Source organism: Cnephaeus nilssonii (genome assembly GCF_951640355.1).
Source record: "Cnephaeus nilssonii genome assembly, chromosome: 9".
Lineage (NCBI taxonomy): Eukaryota > Metazoa > Chordata > Mammalia > Chiroptera > Vespertilionidae > Cnephaeus > Cnephaeus nilssonii.
The window spans coordinates 4,481,856-4,504,225 of record NC_137080.1 but is presented as its reverse complement, the minus strand read 5'-3'; the positions used below and the strand labels follow the sequence as shown (position 1 = coordinate 4,504,225).

The 22,370-nt window shown below is 51.3% G+C and overlaps 1 protein-coding gene and 1 long non-coding RNA gene across 2 annotated transcripts in view; both read left to right on the top strand.

Moving 5' to 3' along the window:
• The window catches only part of TMEM181 (transmembrane protein 181), a 28,143-nt gene extending 9,182 nt beyond the window's left edge, over window positions 1–18,961 (top strand). The window contains exons 3-17 of the mRNA XM_079781069.1: window positions 1,698–1,753; window positions 3,599–3,689; window positions 4,939–5,060; window positions 6,579–6,689; window positions 8,981–9,061; window positions 10,757–10,856; window positions 11,295–11,425; window positions 11,607–11,698; window positions 12,519–12,576; window positions 14,400–14,502; window positions 15,026–15,077; window positions 15,761–15,843; window positions 16,691–16,780; window positions 17,522–17,588; window positions 18,029–18,961. Of these exons, the coding sequence (XP_079637195.1) occupies window positions 1,698–1,753; window positions 3,599–3,689; window positions 4,939–5,060; window positions 6,579–6,689; window positions 8,981–9,061; window positions 10,757–10,856; window positions 11,295–11,425; window positions 11,607–11,698; window positions 12,519–12,576; window positions 14,400–14,502; window positions 15,026–15,077; window positions 15,761–15,843; window positions 16,691–16,780; window positions 17,522–17,588; window positions 18,029–18,107 (1,316 nt within the window). The 3' untranslated portion in view covers window positions 18,108–18,961. The remainder of the gene's footprint in view (window positions 1–1,697; window positions 1,754–3,598; window positions 3,690–4,938; window positions 5,061–6,578; window positions 6,690–8,980; window positions 9,062–10,756; window positions 10,857–11,294; window positions 11,426–11,606; window positions 11,699–12,518; window positions 12,577–14,399; window positions 14,503–15,025; window positions 15,078–15,760; window positions 15,844–16,690; window positions 16,781–17,521; window positions 17,589–18,028) is intronic.
• The window catches only part of LOC307105335, a 280,088-nt gene that overhangs the window by 177,231 nt on the left and 80,487 nt on the right, over window positions 1–22,370 (top strand). The window lies entirely within an intron of this gene.

Here is a 22,370-nt window from a genome sequence, read left to right as displayed (position 1 = left end):
GATGCTGGCAGCATGAGGCTGCTCTGATGATTCCCCGAGCTCTTGGCAGGAGGAGCCTGTACATGGCTTCGGCCTTGACTTCAGGGCCCCGGGTGCCCTGCGGCCCCAGCATGCTGTTTGAGGGAGGAGAGAAATGGGTTTCTGGGCCTCAGTTTTCCATCTCTGAGAAAGGGGGTTGGATGGGACCATTTCAGAGGCCATTTCGAAGCTAAAATCGACAAAAGACAGGTTTCTTAACCTAAACTGAGTCTTGGGTTGGTGAATGGACTGAGGAAGCTGGGCAGAGAGAGGGCGATTACTTCAGTGCCATTTGCCTGCTGCTGATGAAGATGATGATGGTGGCAATGGCAACTGTAGCCAATCTTGTTTTCCTCTTTTTGTTAATCCTCCCCCAGGACACTTTCCCATTGATTTTTAGGGAGAGTGGAAGGGAGAACGAGAGACAGACAGAAACACCGATGTGAGAGAGACACTTGGATTGCTTGCCTCCCACGTGACCCCAACCAGGGCCAGGAGCCCACAACCTGGGCATGTGCCCTTGACAGGAATCGAGCCCGGGACCCTTTAGTCCACAGGCTGACGCTCTATCCACTGAGCCAAACCGGCTAGGGCCTGTGGTTTTAATTTGCAACTCTCTGATGATCAGTGACTTTGAGCATTTTTTCATATGTCTCTTGGCCATCAGTATATCCGCTTTGGAGAGTGTCTTTTTAGGTCCTTTGCCCATTTTTTAATTGGATTTTTTGTCTTCCTGGTGCTGCGTTGTGTACGTTTGTTATATATTTTGGAAATTAACCCCTTATCAGATGTATCGTTGGCAGATATGTTCTCCAAAACAGGCGGTTCCCTTTTTCTGTTGATGGTGTCTTCGCTGTGCAGAAACTTTTTAGTTTGATGTGGTCCCATTTGTTTATTTTTTCCTTTGTTTTTCTTGCCCTGGCAGATGTATTGGTAAAAATATTGCTATGTGTGATGTCTGAGATTCTACTGTCTATGTTTTCTTCTTGGATTTTTATCGTTTCGCAGCTTACATTTAAGTGTTCGATCCATTTTTGAGTCTGTTTTTATGTATGGTGTAAGCTGGTGGTCTGGTTTCATTTTTTTGCATGTGCCTGTCCAGTTTTTCCAACACCATTTATTGAAGAGACTTGGTCACTTCTTTTAAGGTCAAAGTCCTAAAAAATTACAGTGTAAGAATTTATGAAGGTTGCATATCTGTTATTTCAGGAAAAGCTTTGAGTATATATTAGCAAGTATGCTTTTTTATATTCTCTACTGAATAATATTTTTGGAAGACTGGATTAATTGGGTGAACTGACAAATGTCTTAATTTTTCGGCAGAAATCTTGATGCTTTATAACGTAGGTAGATGCCGTCTGTGTCATGAGCGTTTCCTTGGGTCTGCGGTGCAGGGAGCCCTCATCGAGGGCAGGGAGAGGACTCTGCAGGGACAGGAAACCCTGGGAGCTGTGTGCCTGTGTGATGGCCACTGGGGTCACCTGCACCGAGGTCACCAGTGCAGCGGGGTGGATGCTGAGTGTCTGTGTGTTTTACATACATGTGCAACCTCTGATGACAGACCAGGAAAATAAGATCACCACCGTATAATGTATGTCTTTCTTGGCATTTGACACAAGTCAATAAATTAATTATCCATGTAGGCTATAACCTGCTTTTTTTCTTCTGTTACACTTTAGGACCCAAAGCGATCCAGACTTCTGAAGCTAATTTTTCACTAAATAATAGCAAAAAGGTAAGACTGGGTCTGAGTGGCAGGCGATGGACCATAGAAGCATCCAGGTCACTAGCAATGGCCACCTGTCCTGCAGGTTGCTTCTCAGCCAACACTGCCAGCGGGCGGCTGGCCTCTGGGTCCTCATCTGATAGAATGACGTTTTCGCTGTAGTAGATGCCTCAGTGCGAGACAGGCTGGTGGTGGTAGCACTTAGGGCGTAGCAGTTCATTTCCAGAGGCTGGTAACTCGTCCTGGCCTCATGTCTACAAGTCTTTCTCTTTGCCCAATAAGACGTGGTCTCCATGCTCGGTTTCCAGATCTTTCTAATGATTGGCGTTCTTTGCATGAACTCAGTTTAAATGGTCTATCCTTTTTTCTTTTCTTTTAAAATTTTTTTTTATTCTTTGCCATCTTTAGAGAAAAACAAAAGTCCTTCCACTCTGGAGAATTTTGGTATTCTTTAATAAATACTAACTTGTGAGAGCCCAAATAACTAAACGCTTTTATTTTTCTGTGAATCAAATGAAATCTTTTTTTAATTTTTAAAAAATATATATTTTATTGATTTTTTTACAGAGAGGAAGGGAGAGAGATAGAAAGTTAGAAACATCAATGAGAGAGAAACATCTATCAGCTGCCTCCTGCACACCTCCTACTGGGGATGTGCCTGCAACCAAGGTACATGCCCGGAATCGAACCTGGGACCTGTCAGTCCGCAGGCTGACGCTCTATCCACTGAGCCAAGCTGGTTAGGGCTCAAATGAAATCTTTATCTGTAAACTGAACACACTTGTCTTGCATTCTCATAACACCATGACATCTGATTATCTGACCCCAAATATTAACTTGTCTGTTCTTCAAGCTCCCTGTTACGTGTCCACCCTTACAGTTTTCAAAAAGGCAAAAGGAGGAAATACCCTAAAACTTACACCTTTAATTGTCCTCTTTCCTACTGCTGGCTTGAAAAGGGTCCCCGGTGTTGCCCATTTCTCCGCATTTCCCTGTTTTCTCTAACTCTCAGCCTGAGCACCTGGTTTGAAGAGGCGCAGCCATGAGGTCCCTGATCAGAGTTTGGCCTTTTAAATTTTCTGTCGTAAGATGTCAGTCTTTTTTTGACACTGAAAATAGCAGCCGTCCCACAGGCTGACTTGCTTCTGAAGGACCATCTCGCTTCTGAAAGAGGATGGATTACCCTCCGAGAGATCCCCTCACGTAGGTGGCTTTGGGCACGGCTCTGGTCACGGGGTTTGATGGAGACCTGCCAGAGCATTAAGTCACCAACAGCACACGCTCGCTCTCAGAGACGGTGCATTCAAACAGTGCTTTTCTCCGGAGCCGCTCTGTAGGCACCGGTATTGGGTTTTTCAGCAGACACCGCAGAAGCGTCATTGCCAACGGGATCCCCTCTAACTTTTCTCCCCCAGGGTGTTAAGACTCTTCTAAAGCTGAGAATAACAGATGTCAGGCAGCGACATGTCTGGTATATTGATATTAAATCAAGAGTCTTGTGAACAAATTTCTTTGGTACCCTTATTGTCTTATCAGACGTCGCATCACATGCACTTTAACTTTCCCCGAGATGGCCTTTTCTTGGTATTGGTGTTGTGCCGAGGCTGCAGGTGGTGGGAACGCCTGCCCGGAGGTGTTCATGAGAGACAGATGTCAATTGTAGCAGAGTTGGGCCTTTCTTTTTCTGGAAGGCGGGATTTCACTCCTGTTGTCAGGGAAACGGCGCTGTTTCTGGCCCAGCACCAGTGCTCAGCCCTCATCGCTGGCTGTCCGTTTTGGACGTTAAGGTGAGGTATTTGGTAGCTGCAATGGAAAGGTCACATGGGTTACTTAACTTCTTTCTTTTTCCCTCAGTTGAAGCCAATTCTCATACGTTCAAATCCACTGTCCACATACAATCAGCAGCTGTGGCTGACATGTGTTGTTGAGTTGAATCAATCAAAAGGTATGAAGCCTGACATTTGGTCTGATTTTTTTGTGTACAAAGCACCATGTTGTAAAAGTTGAAAGAGCTTTCAGATCTTTTAAAACGTTTTCAAAGGTGGATTACGAGGATGGTCTTTATTCTTTATAATAGCAACAAATTGGAAGCCCCTTAAATGTCCTCGGTGTCCTCCACACTAAGTTACGATGCAGCCCCCGAGGACCAGTCACCCCCTGGGGAGGGCAGGTCACCCCCCGGGAGGGTCAGTCACCCCTCAGGAGCGCTGGTCAGCTTAGCTCGGTGGCTGCACAGTGTAGGAGCTGCTGCGGCGGCCTTTTCGGTGGGGTTCTGGGGAAATGAAGTCCCAGTGCCCCAAGGCAGTGGGTCTGCCCCCCAGAGACACTTGGCAGTGTCTGGAGACATGGACAGTTTGATTGTCACAGCTCGGGAGGAGGGGCGCTACTGGTGTGTGGTGGGTAGGGACCAGGGCTGCTGTGGAACACCCCACGGAGCACAGCCAGCTCCCACAGCAGAGAATCTTCGCCGCACAGTCAGCGGTGCCGAGGCTGAAGGCCTGCCAGAGCGTCTCCGGGCACAGGGCCCGCCGTTCACCGAGACTGGGCCGTCTGGGCGAACCGAGGCGGGTCACCACGTGAGCTCGGTGTTCTGGGTTCACACGAGGGGCTTTGGTTGAGAAGGAACTTGAAAAAAAAACCTTGAAAAATGCATATTAGAAAAAATCAACTCCTTTTATTGTAACATTTTAAGATGATAAATTTGATATCGTTGTGTATTTGTATGTCTAGAAAATGGTCTGGGACGATGGGCACACACATGTTAACTTGTTCTCTAGGTGGGGGGATTATAGTGTTTAATGCCATCGTCATAGTTTTTTGTTCTCTGATTCTTTTAAACAATGAGCATGTAATCAGGAAAATTACATAATCAGAAAATATAAATCTATTTTTATGTTCGTATAGTTAAATTAATAAACTATGTGGGATATAAAAAGTAATTCGTTAGCTGTGAACTATTTTTCCTTTCATGAAATGAAGCTAACGGGTCTGAAACAGGCTTTGGCATAGGCCCCGAGTAAGGGGTTGCACTTAGAGCTAACAGGAAGGCTTTACGTTGCTGGCGAGGCTGGGGTTTTCGAAGATGCTGAGGCCGAGGTGGGTGGAGACCCTCCTGGCTTGTCACAGAGCCAGGCAGGCATGTTTGTCCGTGTGAGTGCCTGACGTCCCTGACACGGAACTTCTTTCTTTTGTAGAAATGTCTACGCAGAAAAGCTTTCTCATGACCGTTAAAGTGGATGGTGTAGCTCGAGATGGAACCACCATGTTCATTCACAACAAAGTTCACAATCGGACAAGGACCCTCACGTGTGCAGAGGTGAGTGCATTCCACGGTCCGTGGTTACTCATCAGGCCACACCAGTGGTCGGCAAACCACAGCTCGCGAGCCACATGTGGCTCTTTGGCTCTATAAAATACCACGGCCTGGTCGAGTCTATTTTGAAGAAGTGGCGTTAGAAGAAGTTTAAGTTTAAAAAATTTGGCTCTCAAAAGAAATTTCAATCCTTGTACTGTTGATATTTGGCTCTGCTGACTAATGAGTTTGCCGACCATTGGGCCACACCATCACAGACTTGCTTTCTTAAGTAAAAAAGCTCATACCAGTGATGATATGGAAAAACCATCTACCTTTATATACTGATTCCCTTATAAATGCTTATTAACATACACACACGCCTGTACACCTGTGCACAAACACACATACACGTACACAAACCCACTCACATGCACACACATACCCTGAGGATATGTGGCACCTGCTTTTACTGTTTGTCTCACTTGCTGCCTGGATGTCTGTGGATGACTGTTGCTGGGCGCCTGCCATGCTCGGAGTCATTTCTGATCCTGGGCTCCAGGTTGCTCCCAGGCCTCTTGGGAAGAGCAGCTACCCCAGGGGCAGTGTGTGGCTGTGGGATGGGAACCCCGATGGCCCAAAGCGGGCAGGAGCTCACTCTCGGTTTTGTCAGCACCGTATTCTGTCCGAAGGGTCAGACCAGGTCCCTGCTGGACTGCGTGGTGGCATGGAGAGCGTAGGGCGCGCCAAGACGAGCACGTTTGAGTCTAGAGTTAGGAGAGCGGTTTTCCTGCTGGGCCTCACGCCAGGCGCTCTCGGACGGCACCTCCTCCAGTCCTCCCAGCGGGCCCACGGGCAGTTCTGTTACCAGAGCTCATTTTATCTGAGAAGAACCGAGGCTCGGAGAGGTCAAAGCACGGGCCAGAGCGACAGGTGCTGAGGAGAGGGGCCAGGATTTCAGCCCCTGCTCTTTCATCCCGAAGACTGTGCCCTCAGTACGCCGCACACGCCTGGGGAGCCCCGGGACACTCGGCCTGCTCGTCCTGGCCGGGAGGTTGCCAGTAGGGCGGCCCCTGCTCAGTGGCGGTGATCACTCTCTGTTGATGCCTCCAGGAGATCCTGAGATGGTCAGAACCACGGCCTGAGGGGCTGGGTCATGGGAGGCAATTGCAGCAGTGGGCCGAGGAGGAAAGTGAGGCTGAGGGGTCTGATGGGTGGTGTATTAGCCTATGCACCAGTGTGTTTGTGGGAATGTCAGGGTTGTGTTACTCTGAGCTGTTTTATGCAGGTGCATATTATGAGTCATCCAAAGTAGAGTCTAAGGACTGTAATTCATCTTTGTTCCCACACATACCCATTTGGGTCTGTCTTTCTAAGAACTGCTTTTGGCTGGCATCTGAATTTTCCTGGGCTTCTGGCGAGTTCCCTGGAGATGATCCGTTCTGATCATCTGTTGTTGAAATGTGTCGCTTCATGGGTCACTGGCTGGGAGAGTGAGTCTTGCTTGCTTTAAAGACACAGTTCTTCCCTGTGCGTCTGCAGAAGTGTGCGGAGATCATCGTCGCGCACCTCAGCTACCTGAATTACACTCAGTACACAGTGACGGTGGGATTCGAAAACCTCAACCTGCCCCTCAAGGACGTGAACTTCACAGTAAGTGTGCCAGCCGACCGCAGATGCTCCCGGCTCCCTGTTTCTCTCCCATTCTTCGGCTGAGTGGCTGAAATTTCACGGCACTAAAGTTACGTTATTTTAGATTGTGAAAGACACGTACAGTTTTAAAAAGTTATAGGAAAACCACAATTTTTTTAAAGAATTTTTTATTTTTCACTGTACATAGTTATTACAATACAAGGTGGGACAAAAGTAGACTTACCGATGTTCACATGGAAAATAATGCAATAATTAATAAGTATTAATTATTAATAAGTGAAATCATCTGGCACATGCCCTGACCGGGAATTGAATTGTGACTTCCTGGTTCACAGGTCGATGCTCAACCCCCAGAGCTACACCAGCTGGGCTCCTGGAGGCATTTTACTGGTTAATTTTTTTAAAGTTTAATTTCTTCGTGCCTGCACAGGATTGACATTGTATTTGCTGATGTGTGGTCAGAGTAGGTGCTCAGCAATGTTGACGGGGGACGTGGACCGAAGCCTGTAGGCTGTAATTAGGGAGACGTGACCAGGCCATGAAATCAGCCTTGTTCACGTGTCCGTTCACGGAACGGCAGGCGAGCCAGGAAAGGACCCGGGGCTCTTCAGCTGTCAGAGTAAACGTCTGCAGCCTGAGTGTTTGCTGGGATTTTACTGTTATTTCCTTTTCAGTTTCGTTGCCTCGTGTCCAGTGTCTTTAATAGTATGTGTATCTGTGTATACTTTTCAGTGTGTCAGGCAAGTGAGTTGAATCTAGTGTCGAAGACTCTCTGCTCTGAAGTGGGTTTTAAACTGCTCAGACGCCTTAATCCAGCGCATTGCATGTGGGGCTCTGTGGCCCGTGCTCTGGGCCTGCTGGTGAACTGGCCGTGGCCGAGGCTGGCCGGGCTGCCTCCTGCCCGCGTCAGCACGTGGCGCCTGCGTCCGCGGCTCAGCTCCCTGCGCACCTGGCGGGAGTGAGATGAACTGACGGCTGACTCCACAGTACTTATTTGGTTTCAGATGCATATTTCTATGTTTCATTGAGTCTTTTTTAGAACATCCTACCTACTCACAGTTTACATCTTTTTAAAAATCTGTTCCTTTTCCTGGAAAGCCTGGCGTTCTCTAATAAAGAGATTGACAGTGTTGATTTTTTTATATGAGATTTAAAAGCCAAATGCTCTTATTATGATTATAGACTAATTTATCTGCCAGGTTCATCATTAGTATAACACCAATGAAAACTATTTTCAGCTCTAGGTCATTAATATTTTCAAAGTTTGTGTCCTTTGATCTATACTAATAAAAGGGTAATATGCTAATTAGACCGGGAGACCTTCCAGGAGACCTTCCAGACGTCCTTCCAGACAAAGCCATGGCGGTGGGGCCGAGGCAGAGGCGGTTAGGGGTGATCAGGTCGGCAGGGGAGGGCAGTTGGGGGTGAGCAGGCTGGAAGGGGGAGCAGTTGGGGGCGAGCAGGTTGGCAGGGGATGGCAGTTGTGGGCAAGCAGGCCAGTAGGCAGAGTGGTTAGGGGCAGTCAGGCAGGCAGGCAGGTGAGCGGTTAGGAGCCAGTAATCCCGGATTGTGGAGAGGGATGTCCCAGGTTGGAGAGGGTGCAGGCCGGGCTGAGGGACACGAATTTAGTGCACCGGGCCACTAGTATTAAAATAAAATGTAATGTGTTAAAATTTTAAACCATGTAAGAAAGTAGAAGGAAAGAGAAATTTTACCTAACAGTCTCATAACCTAGAGAGAACTATTATTATTATTTTTAATCCTCACCTAAGGATATTTTTCCATTGATTTTTAGAGAGAGTGGAAGGGAGAGGGAAAGACAGAGAGAGAGAGAAACATTGATGTGAGAGAGACATATCAATGGTTGCCTTCTGCACGCACCTCAACTGAGGCTGAGGACCGAACCTGAAACTGAGAGGTACATGCCCTTGACCGGAATTGAACCTGAGACCCTTCAGTCCTCAACTGACGCTCTATGCACTGAGCCAAACCAGCTCGGGCCACAGATAACTATTATTAATAACCTGGTGTACTTCCTTTTTTGTGTTGTTTTATTATTTTAATTTTATTTTTCAACTACAGTTGACATTCAGTGTTATTCTGTACTAGCTTCAGGTGTACAGCATGGAGGGTAGACAGTCACGTACTTTACAGCGTGGTCTCCCTCACATTTCCACTGCCCTCCTCGCCCCAATCACAGTCATTGCTGTGTGGGCTGCATTCCCTACGCTGTGGAGTACTTCCTTTCAGATGCATTTCTCCTCGAACTGTGTCCCCACTTTCCATTCTAGTGGAAGACTTACGACCCTGCATTTTCCAAGATGGAAATTTGGTTCCGGTTCGTCTTTGTGGTGCTTACCTTCATCGTCACTGTAAGTATCGTTCGCCTGACAGCCAGGTCAGATTCTGACGAGAGCGGAGTCAGTTTGTGGCTTTTGATCACCCAGGTGCAGACCACAGGGCAGTTCCTCTGAGCGCCAAGACACGTGCGCGGCGGGCCTGACACGAAATGCTCCGCGTGTCTGCTCGGTGCCGCAGTGCAGGCGACGCGGCCTCTGTAGCAACGTCCGTGTCGGACACTAATCCCAGGGCACTGGCTTGTAGGCAAACTCGCATCCGTGGGCACTGACCAGTGCCACTCACCATGTGGCAGGAAGTCGCCGGGTTTGCGTGACCTTCCAGTGCAGATGCAGCCACTCCTGGGTTTCCCGGTGGGGAAATTGTACCACCCCTTTCCGTCTGGGCTTTTCGGGAGTGAGGCCCAAGTGAGCGGGTTTGGAGGTGCAGGCTTTGGGCTGGTTGGGATCTGAGCTCAGTGTCCACAGCACAGCGTGACTTTGGGGAAACGCCTACCCTCCGTACACCGGCGACCCCCCGGCGGCCGGTCAGTGGAGGTGGGGTGGGTAGAAGGAGCAGGACGTGTGCCTCACGCAGTGACCGAGCAGCAGGGCGACAGCGTGCCCCTCGGCTGCCGGCCCCGTGCTGGCGGAGCGTGTGACTCGGGGAGCTTTGCAGTGTCCACCCCGAGTGCCACCCAGGAACACTTGGTGCTTTGCCGACGAAGCGTGTCCAGAAGGACACAGCTCGTGGGGGATGTGAGGCGAGTGCCAGGCGACAGTGGCCGGGCCTGGGTGTGGCCGGAGGGCGGGACACAGCCACTCGGATTCGCAGAGCAGGGGATGGTGGTCCCAGGCCACGCCCAGGGCTTCCCTCGTGAATGACGGCCGCTGGTCAGTCAGAAACCCGTGCTGCCTCTGGAGCACCTCTGGTACCTGGGGTTCTGCTGCACAGTCTGGGCCCAGAGGACAGGCCCAGAGAAAGGCCGGGCCTGACAGACAGACCGGAGGACATGGCCGTCGGCCAGGAGCCCACATGCTAGAATATGATTGGCTTGTATGATGTTGTAGGGAACACACACAAAACAGCCATAACCCAGGCCCCTAACTCACACACCGCATAAGGTTTAAAGCAGGTTCAGGAGCTTCTCCCACGGCCACTGCACCTTCCTGGGGGTTTGAAACTATAAACACATTCTCTGACCTCGGCTGTAGGCCTGGTTCCCTTGGCTTTGCCTCTGGGAGCCCCGTGCCATCTGTCGTGTGGCCTTGTATGGCGAATGTGGCCTGTGCCTGGGGGCGCTCTCTGTGTGGCTCCGTTTCATTCCTGCCCCCTGCTGCCCCCTCCTGCCCCCTCCTGCTCTCTCCTGCCCCCTCCTGCCCCCTCCTGCCACCTCCTGCCCTCTCCTGCCCCCTCCTGCCCCCTCCTGCCCCCTCCTGCCCCCTCCTGCCCCCTCCTGCTCTCTCCTGCCCCCTGCTGCCCCCTCCTGCCCTCTCCTGCCCCCTCCTGCCCCCTCCTGCTCCCTCCTGCCCCCTCCTGCCCCCTCCTGCCCATCTGATCCGGGCCCCCTGCAGCAGTTACCGTCTTGTCGCAGTTGTCACTGATGGTCTCAGTAGTGAGGTCAACAAGGGCTGACTCCGAGCTCTTGGCTGGGCCGGGGCTGTGGGGCCGGGAGGCGGCGGTGCTCAGCGGGAGCAAGCACGCAGTGACGCGGCCGCCTCCGTTGGCAGTGCCTGTTCGCACATTCCCTCCGCAAGTTCTCCATGAGGGACTGGGGCATGGAGCACAAGTGGATGTCCATTCTGCTGCCTCTGCTGCTCCTTTACAACGGTAGGTGCGCTTTCATTCCGGGGCTTTCCCCGTTAGAATGGAGGGCTGGGAGGCATCCGCGAGGTGGGCTGGTCTGTCCCCCTAAGTGGGGGGCGGTCAGGAGGGGGATGCCTCAAAGGCACAGGCAGCAGCGCCCCCAGCGTGTGAAGGATGCCGGAAGGATTCGGAAGGTGCTGGAGCTTTCACAAACGAGTGACTGGAACTCGGATGGGCTACAGACACAGCCTCCTTGGGACTTGGCTGAAGGCTGCGAGCCCTGCCGTCTGCTCCTCTTCCCCTGCCCAGAGCTGCACCTCGGGATTCCCGGGCGGCGGGAGGCGGGAGCAGACGGCGCTCTGTAACCATCACAGGCCCATCTGCTCATTGGCGTTGAGGTTTTTAGAAAAACAAAACGGCGTTTAGTGCACCCCTTCACCGCTCTCCCTGCCTCTGTTCCAGACCCGTTCTTCCCCCTCGCCTTCCTGGTGAACAGCTGGGCGCTGGGGACGCTGGACGACCTCTTCCAGTCCCTGTTCCTGTGTGCCCTGCTGCTCTTCTGGCTGTGTGTGTACCACGGCATCCGGGTGCAGGTGAGCCTCCGGCGGCCATGCCCAGATGAACTTGTCCTTGGGGGCCTATCTCTAGCCTCACGGTCGAGAGAAGCGTGCACGCCATGTAGAAATGCCTCGTGTGTGACCCAGTGCGGTCGCTTAGGGTTAGTGGTGTGCTGGAATTACTAACTTCTCTTTCTTACTCTTTTTTGCTTTTTAGGGAGAAAGGAAGTGTTTGACCTTCTATTTGCCTAAATTCTGCATTGTTGGACTCCTGTGGTTGGCTTCGGTCACACTAGGAATATGGCAGACGTGAGTAATTTTGTAACGTGTGAAACTTGTCCTGGACAGCAGCTGGCTTTGAGGATGGATCTGAAGTCTGACTGTGTGCTGTGCACTCATCCAGAAAGGCATCTGTCACCCAGAGTCTCAAGACTCAGTATGGTGACTTGACCTGAGGGCTCCATTTTGCTAGAATGGCATGTGGAGGGATCCACAATTCTTCTAAGCTGGGATGGGAAAGGGGAAAGGCGTGTCGCTCCGGGGTCCTCCTCCAGCGAGGCCAAGGCGTCATCTGTGGGCGTGGCTCAGGTCACACCTGGCCACCAGCTGTCTTAGCTGCTCCTTTGGCTGCAACCTGTCAACTTCCCACTTTCTCAGTGTTTCTGTGCTATGTAGAATTGTACCACTGCAGAAGCCGTGGGTTTTCTGCAGAAACTAGTTCCATTTTGGCACCTGGCACATGAGACTTCATAGCTCACACCTTCTCCCTCCCCTCTCCCTGCCCCCGTCATTCCAGCTCCCCGGTTTCACTTTACAGTGAAGTCAGGGAAGTTTACAGTTACGGTTACTGCTTTTTTGTGTGTACTCACCTGATTCCTGGTGCCCATTGATCATTGAGAGGTGCCTGGAAAACAGCTCTTAAAATTGCGAGAGTAAGAATAGTGTAGGGATTTTCTAAACGAAAAACACTTCCACTTTCCCATGGTGATGACTGAGGACAGTTACGCTAGCAGCATTAAATGCGTTGTCAACATGAAATTTAGGATTACTTTTTAAAAAAGTAATCTGAGTGAAAGCGTAAAAATAAAAAGTAAATAATTATTAATCTATGGTTTCTTAACATTTTTAGAGTTAATGAGTTGCACGATCCAATGTACCAGTATCGCGTTGACACGGGAAATTTTCAGGTAAGGATTGTTAATGAAGCCTGAGGATTTTTTTAAAATGCCATTTTAAAAAAAATGACTGAATTTTGTAACTTAAATTGTGCTGTTGACACAAACTCACTGGCTATTTGGGAAGGACTATAGGAAATTCATGTGGAAAATTTTGAAAAATGTGCTTGAGTTGTCTGAAAAATAACTTTTTAAAAGCTATGCTGTTACTCCCGGTCCTTGGCTTACGGCTGAAGCTCCGGGCCAGAAAGTGTCCGACTTTAGGGACACTGGGCAGCTAAGGGAATGTTGGTTCATGTTCTCTCAAGTCGCGGGGGGTTTCCGGCGGGAGTGGTGCAGGGTCTGGAGCACAGGGAGGTGCCGTCCTGAAACCGTGTCCTCCTCGAACAAGGCCCACGCATTTCCACTCCCCGAGCGGCGTCCTCTCCGCTCCACGCGCTGGCGCCCTCTGAGAGTCCCCGAGCCGTGAGTCCCAGAGGCACGGAGCCGAATCCCGACCTTGGGCGGCCCTCCCTCAGCTTCCCGTGAAGTGCCCGCCGGGTTCTCTGTGGCAGTGGCCGCAGAGAAAGGGCAGTTGAGTGGATGGTGCCGTGGGGAAGGTGGCCACCCTGTGTGGGGCCTCGTAGGAAGGAGTGTAACTGATTCTTCACCGGAACCCAGTGGGGTGCCAGTGGCCTTTCCAGTCAATAATTGATCAGTGTGAGGAGTTTTGAAGGTCGCTGAGTGGAAGCCTGATGAACAGCATGCCGTGACCTTTGCCCTCGAGGATAGGTGACGTTGTGAGGGAGAAAAGCACAGAAGTAGAGATGGGATTGCTGAGGGTTCAGGGCCCACCCGTGGACGGCGGGCCCCAGGGACGAGGGCGGTGGCGTCTTTGTCCTTTTTCTGTCGTTAATCAGCCTCGGACCCGTTAGTTAGTGTATGGGGAGGCAGCACCTTGAGCTGGGGCGGGGAGGAGTTCTGGGCCAGGGAGGCCACTGTTCCCGGGTCACGTGGCGACGGCCATGCCCAGCAGGGCGACGGCGTCGGGCAGACCCTGTTACCAAGGAAACACTGGGCAGGCTTCCAGGAAGCTGAGCACAGCTGCAGACCCACGACCGACCGATCTGGCGGAATCCCTTTACGTGACGGACAAGAAAATGAAGCCCGGACGGAAGTCACAGCTCCGACGAGCAGAAGCAGCCTCCTGGCCTCCTGACTGGCAGCCCTTTGACCTGGGGGCGGGGGGGGAGAGGAGGTGCTGGCCCTGAGAGGAAAGGGCAGGGATGCCGGGGTGGGTGGGAGCTTGAACTGGAGGGGGAGCCAGGCCCCACCGCCTGCCTCCCCACCGCAGCTTCTAACCTCAAATCAAAGCGTTCTTGTTTTTCCTGCAACAAAACTACAGAACAGTGGAATCAGACCTGACTTCCGTCCCCATGTCACAGATAGGAAACCCAGGTCCAGCAAGATGAGAGTTGCCTGAGGGAGTCTCAGGATCTGGTCCTGGAGTCTGTCTTTGACACGTTCCATGACCTTCGCCATGACCTTCGCAGGCAGGGCAGGCAGCCAGGCCTCCACCCTGGGGGGCGGAAGTAGGACGGCTGAGTGCCCTGTGTGGGGGGGCTTGCTGCGTGGAAGGGAAGGAGTCCGGGTTCTCCCTCAGCTGGTCAGCAAGGGCTGGGTCCTCGTGGGGCCACTGTGCTCAGAGAGGGCGAGGGCCGAGCCCGGGCAGGGACAGGCGGAGCGGCGGGCGCGCTCCTGTTCTGTGTTGTGGGGCGACCGTCGGCTCCGGGTCCGGAAAGTGCTGGCCTTGCCTCCTGCCGAGCTCGCTCCAGTGCCGTGCGGTTGCGTTCCAGGGCATGAAGGTTTTCTTCGTGGTGGTGGCCGCTGTGTATGTCCTGTACCTTTTGTTCCTGGTCGTGCGGGCCTGCTCGGAGCTGCGACACATGCCTTACGTAGGTGAGCGCCACTTCACACGCGCCCAGTGCGAGGTGGTCAGGGAGGAGTGGCTGGAGGGGGAAGACCCAGAGACCGTCCCACTCCCACGGGCGGGGGCCAGCCCTTGGGTCCCTGGGAGCCAGACGGCTGGATGGGCACTCTGGGCCATGTGGACGGAGCCTCGGCCAGCGCTGGGGAGGCCTGCGGGCTGGAAGCGAGCTGGGCCCTGGGAGAGTGTGGCGGTTGGAGCTGCCTGGATCCTTCTAGCAGGCTCCTTGTGGAGGGCCCGGCCGGGGCGGTTTCTTAGTCCTTGAGTCAGGAAGTCACCGATCTTGGGTCCGTTCCCCAATCTCACAACAAGTCCTGTGGCCATGGCCTCGCCGGGGACCTGCCTTCTGGCCCCAGCATTCCCCCTGGCTCGGGCACTAGCAGGTTTCAGATCGGAGGGAAGAAGGGCTCTTGTTCGGGGGTTTGCTTTATTTCCGTGCAAGACGGAAGGTAATGTACTTCAGGGGGTTCATGGGAGTGTTCCTTTCTTTTTCAGATCTCAGGTTAAAATTTTTGACTGCGTTGACGTTTGTAGTGCTTGTCATTAGGTAAGAAAACTTTATTTCTCAAAGATGCAAACTGCATTTTAATCTTACTCTTGTGTCTTTTCTCCCCTTTGACGGCGTTCACTGGGGTCCTCCCGTCAGACGTGCTCTGCAGCTCAGAGAGCACTGGCCCCTTGGAGGGTCTTAGGCCACAGGGGAAGGGACCTGATTTGCACTTTTGTTAACAATTGTCCAGCTGGGCTGCATGTGGAGAATGGAGCCCGCGGAGGGGAGGGGAGAGCCAGGCGAGGGGCGGAGGATCGGGGTGCTTCAGGGCAGAGCCTGGCTGTGGGGCTCACCTTAGCAGAACCTCTGCTGCCACTTGTCGGGGCAGGTGTCTGACGGGATCACTGCCCAGGGACATGTGATTAGGAAGGAGTGGACGTTCCTCGGGAGCCGGTCATTAGGAGATGATCTTGAAAACATGAACCTAGGGAGTGAGAGGAGGAGGGGATGTGCTGAAGGCCCCGATTCAAGACCATGACATGGCCAACGTCAGCGTTAGCTGGCCCTGCATCTGAAGCCACACCCCCGCGGCAGGGGTTGGGTGTGCGTGTGAGTGGACAAGTTTCCATGCAGAAATAGTAGTAATGAGACTGTAACTGTTAATAGGGCGAATACAACAACTTACACAAAGCTAGTGCTATTTCTTCCTATAGTTTACATATTTCCCTCCTTTTTTCCAGCATCGTCATCCTTTATCTAAGGTTCGGAGCACAAGTATTACAAGACAATTTTGTAGCTGAGCTGTCAACTCACTACCAGAATTATATCCTTTTCCTCGGGCTCAGTGCTTCCAGGTGGCGTGGTTAGCTGTTAGGTCTCTGAGCACCACAAAGAGGCAGGTCACCTCCTGGGCTGTACTGCCTGGGGTCCCGCTCTGTCTGCAGAGAGGTGTGCCCGCCTGGCCCCCTCAGCCCCGGGACATGTCCTCACCGGCAGCAGCTCAGGCTCACAGGGTGAAGTCAGCCCGTCAGTGACCAGGTGGATTCAAGTCTGGAACCTGGTGTCTGTGGCCACTCTTGGCCTCTGTCACCACCACCACCCAGAGGCCTCCAGCTTCAGTGTCCACGGGGTTGGTGATGAGGACAGTTTGAGCCTGTCTCCAGGGAGGGCTTGTAAACCTGCGAGGCCTCCTTGCGTTTCTGCGTGGGTGCCCGAGGCCACGTCTCCGCAGGGAACTGCCAGGTGCCTGACAGGCTAGGTGTGTTTCCCACTCGATATTTGTGACTGAATTTCACACTACACTTTTATCAGCTTCTCAAAGCGTCTGTCATCCAGAAAGGGGGTAAGAATGACTGCTTTGAGGGCCGGTTTCCAGCTCTCCATTTCATTCTTGATTCACCCGTGTGGCCTTCCCGCCCTTCCCTGGGTCACGGGTCCTGCCTCCCCGTGGGTAACGGGCTCCTTGCAGGTAACCTTGAAAGGCTGCTGTAGCCTCTGGCCGTGGGCTTGTCCTGTGGCGCCCAAGGTCTGGGTTAGGGGCCCGGGTACTCGGCCGTCAGCGGTAGAAAGGGCTGGTGGGTAAGGAGCAGACAGACTGACAGCACAGACCCGCCCCGCCCGCCGCCTGATGTGGAGTGTTCCAGTCTGCTTGCTTCCCTTGACGGTGCCACCAGCGGAGTTCCTGTCTTTCTATGGCTTGTTGAACTTTTACCTCTACACGCTGGCCTTTGTGTACTCTCCATCGAAGACCGCCCTGTACGGTAAGCCGCGGGGTCAGACGCTGGAAGTTCAGGGCCCAGCTCCCGGCGTTCCCTTCCTTCTCTAGCAGAGAGAGAGGATGTCCCTTTAAGTATGAGCTCTGCGACTCAGAACACAGCAGGTGTGTGTGGTCAAGCACAAGTGAAAAGCGTGTGTGAGGTCCCAGCACGGCGTCCTGTCCACCTGCCACAGGCCCTCTAGTCTGAATGCTAGTCCATGACCCCCAGGAAAAGTCACAGTGCACAGCCCTCTTTCCGGAAAGCAGAGCCAAGGACAGCCGGCCGCACAGGAATGGACAGGACGAGAGCTTTCTGGAACCCGGGCAGGGCCTAGATTGTCAGGACCACTCCTGACTCTCATATCCCGTGAGCTCTCAAAGCATCTCCGGGAAGAGGCTTGTTTGAGCTTCCCAGCAGCTGACTGAGAAAGGGGCAGCTGGTCCCGTTTGCTGCAGGCCCAGCGACGGATGGGAGGGCAGGCGGTCCGTCAGGCTCTCCTCCTGCTCCCCGTGCACTTTGGGGGAGGACTGGGAGGGAGGCAGCTCCCTCTGCTCATGGGCTCCCGGGTGCCCAGCAGCGCGGCTGCCCCGGCGGGTGGGTGAGACACGCTCAGGGCACAACGCTGTCCCGGTCCCACAGACAGCAGAGGTGGAAGCTGGGCTTGAACCCAGCTCTGCTCGACCCCCGTCCCAGGACAGCGTCCTCTCCAAGCTAATGCCCTCGAAAATGCTCTGGTTGTTTCAGAGTCACAGCTGAAAGACAACCCCGCCTTCTCCATGCTCAATGACTCGGACGACGATGTCATCTACGGGTGAGTGGTGCCCCTGACGGCTGTCCTGGGGGCACTCAGCCTGCGCCTGCGTGCGTACTGAGCAGGTGTCAGTCAGTCTCCGATGATTTTCAGGGTGTCCTGGCACGTGCTGTAGCTGGCGGTGTCACGTGGCTTTGCTTCCTGTCCTGTCCACCTGCCACAGGCCCTATAGTCTGTTGAATGCTAGTCCATGACCCCCATTATTCTGGCTGAGATGGAAGGGGGTTCCTTTTACTCAGCACCCCAGCCAGTGGTGACCACAGGAAGGCCAGTGCTTTCTGGATGGTGGGCCCTGGTGATGGCGGGGGTGTGGAGTGGGCACTTTCAGTTGGTGACAGAAATGGAGCGAGTGAAGCTATGCGATCTTGTTAGAATGGCGTGCCGTTGCGGGAGAGAAGCCGTCCCAAGCGTGCTAGTAGCAAAGGTCTCTTTTACAACAGGAGCGACTATGAAGAGATGCCCCTGCAGAACGGCCAGGCCATTCGGGCCCAGTACAAGGAGGAGTCTGAGAGCGACTGAGCTCCTGGTGGGCAGACGTGGGCCTGTCCTGCCGTGGCCACCTGCGCTCCGCGCTGCCCTCCCACACTGCCCGTGTGCGACTTGTCTTCTAAGCAGATTTCCGGGTCCTTATTTGTTTACATATTTTTTAGAGGAAAACCAAAACTGAGGAAAATGTTAACGTTGGGCCAAATTTATTGTTCGAGTGGCTGCATTTATTTGGGAAGAAAGGCGCTGACACAGCCAAATTCTTTCAGAGATTTCAGATGAGCGCGAGCTTGTCTTCAGTGGTAGGAAGGAGTGACTCCTGTTTTTAGTAGAGAATTATGTACTTATTTTAAGCTGATTTACTCATTCCACGTTTGTGGGGAGCCCTTCTGAAGGCCCCCCGCCTGGCAGCGCTCCCGCCCCCTGCCCGCGGTGCGTTTTCTGCCTCAACTCCAGGGAAGCCTGAGTGCACGCTGCCTCCGGAGGGCAGTCCGGCCCCCGCGAGAGGCTGCGCTCTTCCCGGACGGCAGCTCCGGCTAATGTGAAATGGGAAGTGATGGTGGGGGCGGGGGGGGGGGCGGAAGGTGGGTGGCGGCAGGGCAGACCTGTCCGGGCGTCCGTCCGAGAGGGTGTGGTAGGGTTTCTAAGGAAAGGGCAAGGCAACTGACAAGTTGCGGCTCTGGTGGGAAAGGTCGGCTGCCATAGGTTTCCCAGGGGTTGTGTGCATACGTGTGCATTTGTATGTATATGAGGGTCACATCCATGGACATGGAGGATGTCCCTGTGGTTGGGGCAGGGAAGAGGGTATCCATTCAAGTCCAAGGAACAGTACTTCCTGCAGCTCTGCTACAGAGGACACCCAGTAGAGCTTTGTTTTTTTGTTTTTTTAATAAAAGCTAAACAAATGATTGACATGTTACATTTCAATGGCTCCTCACTTCTTTACTGCCAGAAAGTTTTTTAGTTGCTCATTTGGAACTAGATGAAAGGAAGTAAGGCATTTTGGATGGTTCACGGAAGAACCTCTTTGGGTAGAAGGTAACTTGTTGGGAATGTCTCGCCTGGTGGTCAGGTAAGCAGGTCAGCCCCCTGGGGGCCGCTGTTCCTGTCCCACTTAGCACCCTGGTAGACACCCCTGTGTTCTGCCTTGACATGCTCGGAAAGGTCGTGAACTGTTAACAAGCTCGTGCAGACCCCGATTGTGCCTCTTGGCAGATGCAGAGGCCAGGGTATGGTTGTTGGCTGTGCACGCAGTTCCTGCACGTCCTTCACCTGTGCTTGAACTCTCAGCTCACCATTCATGCTGAGCTGAGCACTGTCCCCTCCGGGCAGTGCTGGGACCGCCTAGAGGTCAGGAGGGACTGCTTATCACTTCAGACCTTCCCTTTTTAATTTAAACATCAGTATGATAACATACCTTTAATATGAAGTCCATTTATGTTTTTAAAGCTCTGTAAATATGAATGTTTGGATTACTGTATTACTGCAAGGGTAATTCAGGTTTACATGGTTTTTTATATTTGCAATGATGTGTTACATTTTTTAATTCTGTGTGCTCAGAAGTGTTGAAAAAAATTTGTTACCAAATTTTACAACCTCTATTAAGACTAACTATAAATAATGTTATGTAAATTGACAAAAACTTACTTGTGCTGATTAATGTATTCTAGTATGTGATATAGTTTACATTTTAATTATAATTATCCATAATTTGGAACACTGTTATTTATCAGTAAGTGTAAAATGTTGGAGGCACTTAGTCATATAACTTAGAACTTTTTAAAACCTGTCTTTGGCCTGTACTGTAACTATAAACTGATGACTGATATCTACATATATTGACTCATCATGGTGTCAAGGAAATGAACAATATGGGCATATTTATTTACTTTGTGTAACTAAGTTGGAAACAAGAAAAAAACTTACAAAAGAAGGTCCTTAAGGGAAATAAATCATACATTTTCACTTTCCCTTCCTGGTGTATCATACATATCAACATACTAGAGGCCCGGTACATGGGTTTGTGCACCAGTGAGGTCCCTCAGCCTGGCCTGCACCCTCTCGCAATCCAGGACCCCTCGGGGAATGTCGGACTGCTGGTTTCTCCCGCCTGACCTGTGGGGATCGGGCCGAAACCGGCAGTCTGACATCCCCCAAGGGATGTAGTAGTGTGCGAAGCGGTAGGTGGCCAGGGTTGGGTGCCACACCACTCCTGCTCATCCCAGCCCCTGTGCCTGCCACCGCTTAGTAGTGCTTCCGCGGAGGCAGGAGAGGCTCATGCCACCGCAGCTGCACTCGCCAGCTGTGAGCCCAGGTGTCTGGCACCCGTCCGTCAGCTGAGTGGTACTCCTGCTGTGGGAGCGCACTGACCACCAGAAGGCAGCTCCTGTGTTGAGCGTCTGCCCCCTGGTGGTCAGTGTGTGCCATAGTGACTTGTCAAATGGTCGACTGGTCGCTTAGGGTTTTATATATATAGATTATATACTCCATGTAAAATTTTGCTTAAAGTATATTTAGCATATACTATATGTGCACTAGGTGTTAGATTAAGACACTAACCTCTGCCAGAAACTTTAAACAGTAGCAAGAAATTTTTTCTTTAGAGATCCTCAAAGTTTTGCAAATTTAAATGATAAAGTCAAAGGGCTAACTTTAGTTCTTCCATGGTAACAGCTTGAATAGCAACATCTTTGGGATAACTTTTATGCTGGTCCCGTCTAGGGCGACCTGGAAGATGACCACAGGTATTTCAGTTTCCCTAGGGAGAGCGTCATTATCTCTGTGGACAACAGTTCCTCTTGATTTATTATTAAATCATTACTGCAGTGATGTGGTTTCTCTCTCTCAAGCCCCATTTGAAAGGCTAAAGAAGGCGATATATAAAATGGATTCAAGGTTTGTCAGCTCAGTCCTGTACAGGATTACAGATTGCAGTAAGCTTAGATACATTATGTACACCAACCCACTGAATGGGGAGATTATAAAACAAATGTCACCAGCCTCTATATTTTGTGAAGTACTTACTAAAGGTATAGTTATAGTAAAAATAGGTTGTAATGTGGGCATTTTCACAGGGAAAAACAGACTCAAATCGAAGGGATGATTAAGAGGGATGCCTACAAACACTAAAGTATACTTATGTATTTTAAGCGTTTTAGAAACCAGTTGCCTTAGAGGTTAGACTTTTGAAAAAAAATCTTTTCCCCAGGCGAAAGGGAAGTTGCTTTAGTCTGTGACATCTTGTTATCCTGTTGATCTTGATTTCACATGTTTTATACTGGTAACTATTCCATACTCTGAAATACAGAAGGATTTTCTGCTACTGAAAACTGCCTTTTTACAAGAAGATTGTAAATATTTATAAAACACACTACAGTTAAAGCTTGAAAGGGTAGAGCTGCGAATTAGATCTTGGAACTGTCAGTGGGCACAGTAAACCCGATCACAGAATGAGCACTGTAATCTGTTAAAATGAATAAATGTTTATTTATGGCAAACTTTTGGGAGTGGCTTCATTCTGAGACTACCTTTTTGGTAAGTGTACGTTTTTAATATTTGATCCTTTTTTATTACGTTGGTTTGCTCTTTGCATGTGGAGTTAACTTGATCTATCACACGTGAGTGTGTTCAGGACAAGAGCAGGGTGTTTTCATTTCAGCAGGTGGACAAGGAGTGTGTCTTTATTGCCAAGACAATGTGGCCCAAGGATGAGCACAAAGATGAGTCACAAGACCAGGGTTTGGGGCTCACCTCCTCCCTTACTTGGATGTGACTTTAAATCAAGCCAATAACCTCCCAACACATTTTCTATAAATAATGGTGTTAATAGTTATAGATACAAAATGAATGATTGTGAAGGCATTTTGCAAGCCCCTAAAGTACTACAACATGTGTGTGTGTGATTGCTCCTGAAAATGAGAACACGGAGTACAAGCTGTAGTGTTGCAGATGTGAGCCGTGTGTGTGCGTTAGAGCTCCTGGCTAAGGGAGCAGTCAGCGGGCCTGCTTCCCACCGGAGCTCTAGGAGAGGGAGCTTTAGGGTGGAGGTAGAAGAGATCTCACCGGAACACGGTGGAGCTGTCAGGGCCTGGCCCATGGGTTAGCAAGTCTGTGTTGGAGAGGACCAAAGCCAAATTGCAGCTTGTTTTTCTTCTTCTTTTTTTTTTTTTTTTTAAAGTTTTATAGGTGCTGAAGCACTAATTAAATATAAAGATTTTGTTTGTGATACTATTTAGACCAGTGGTCACCAACCAGTGGTCCTTGAAGTCCGAAAGGTTGGCGACTGCTGATTTAGAC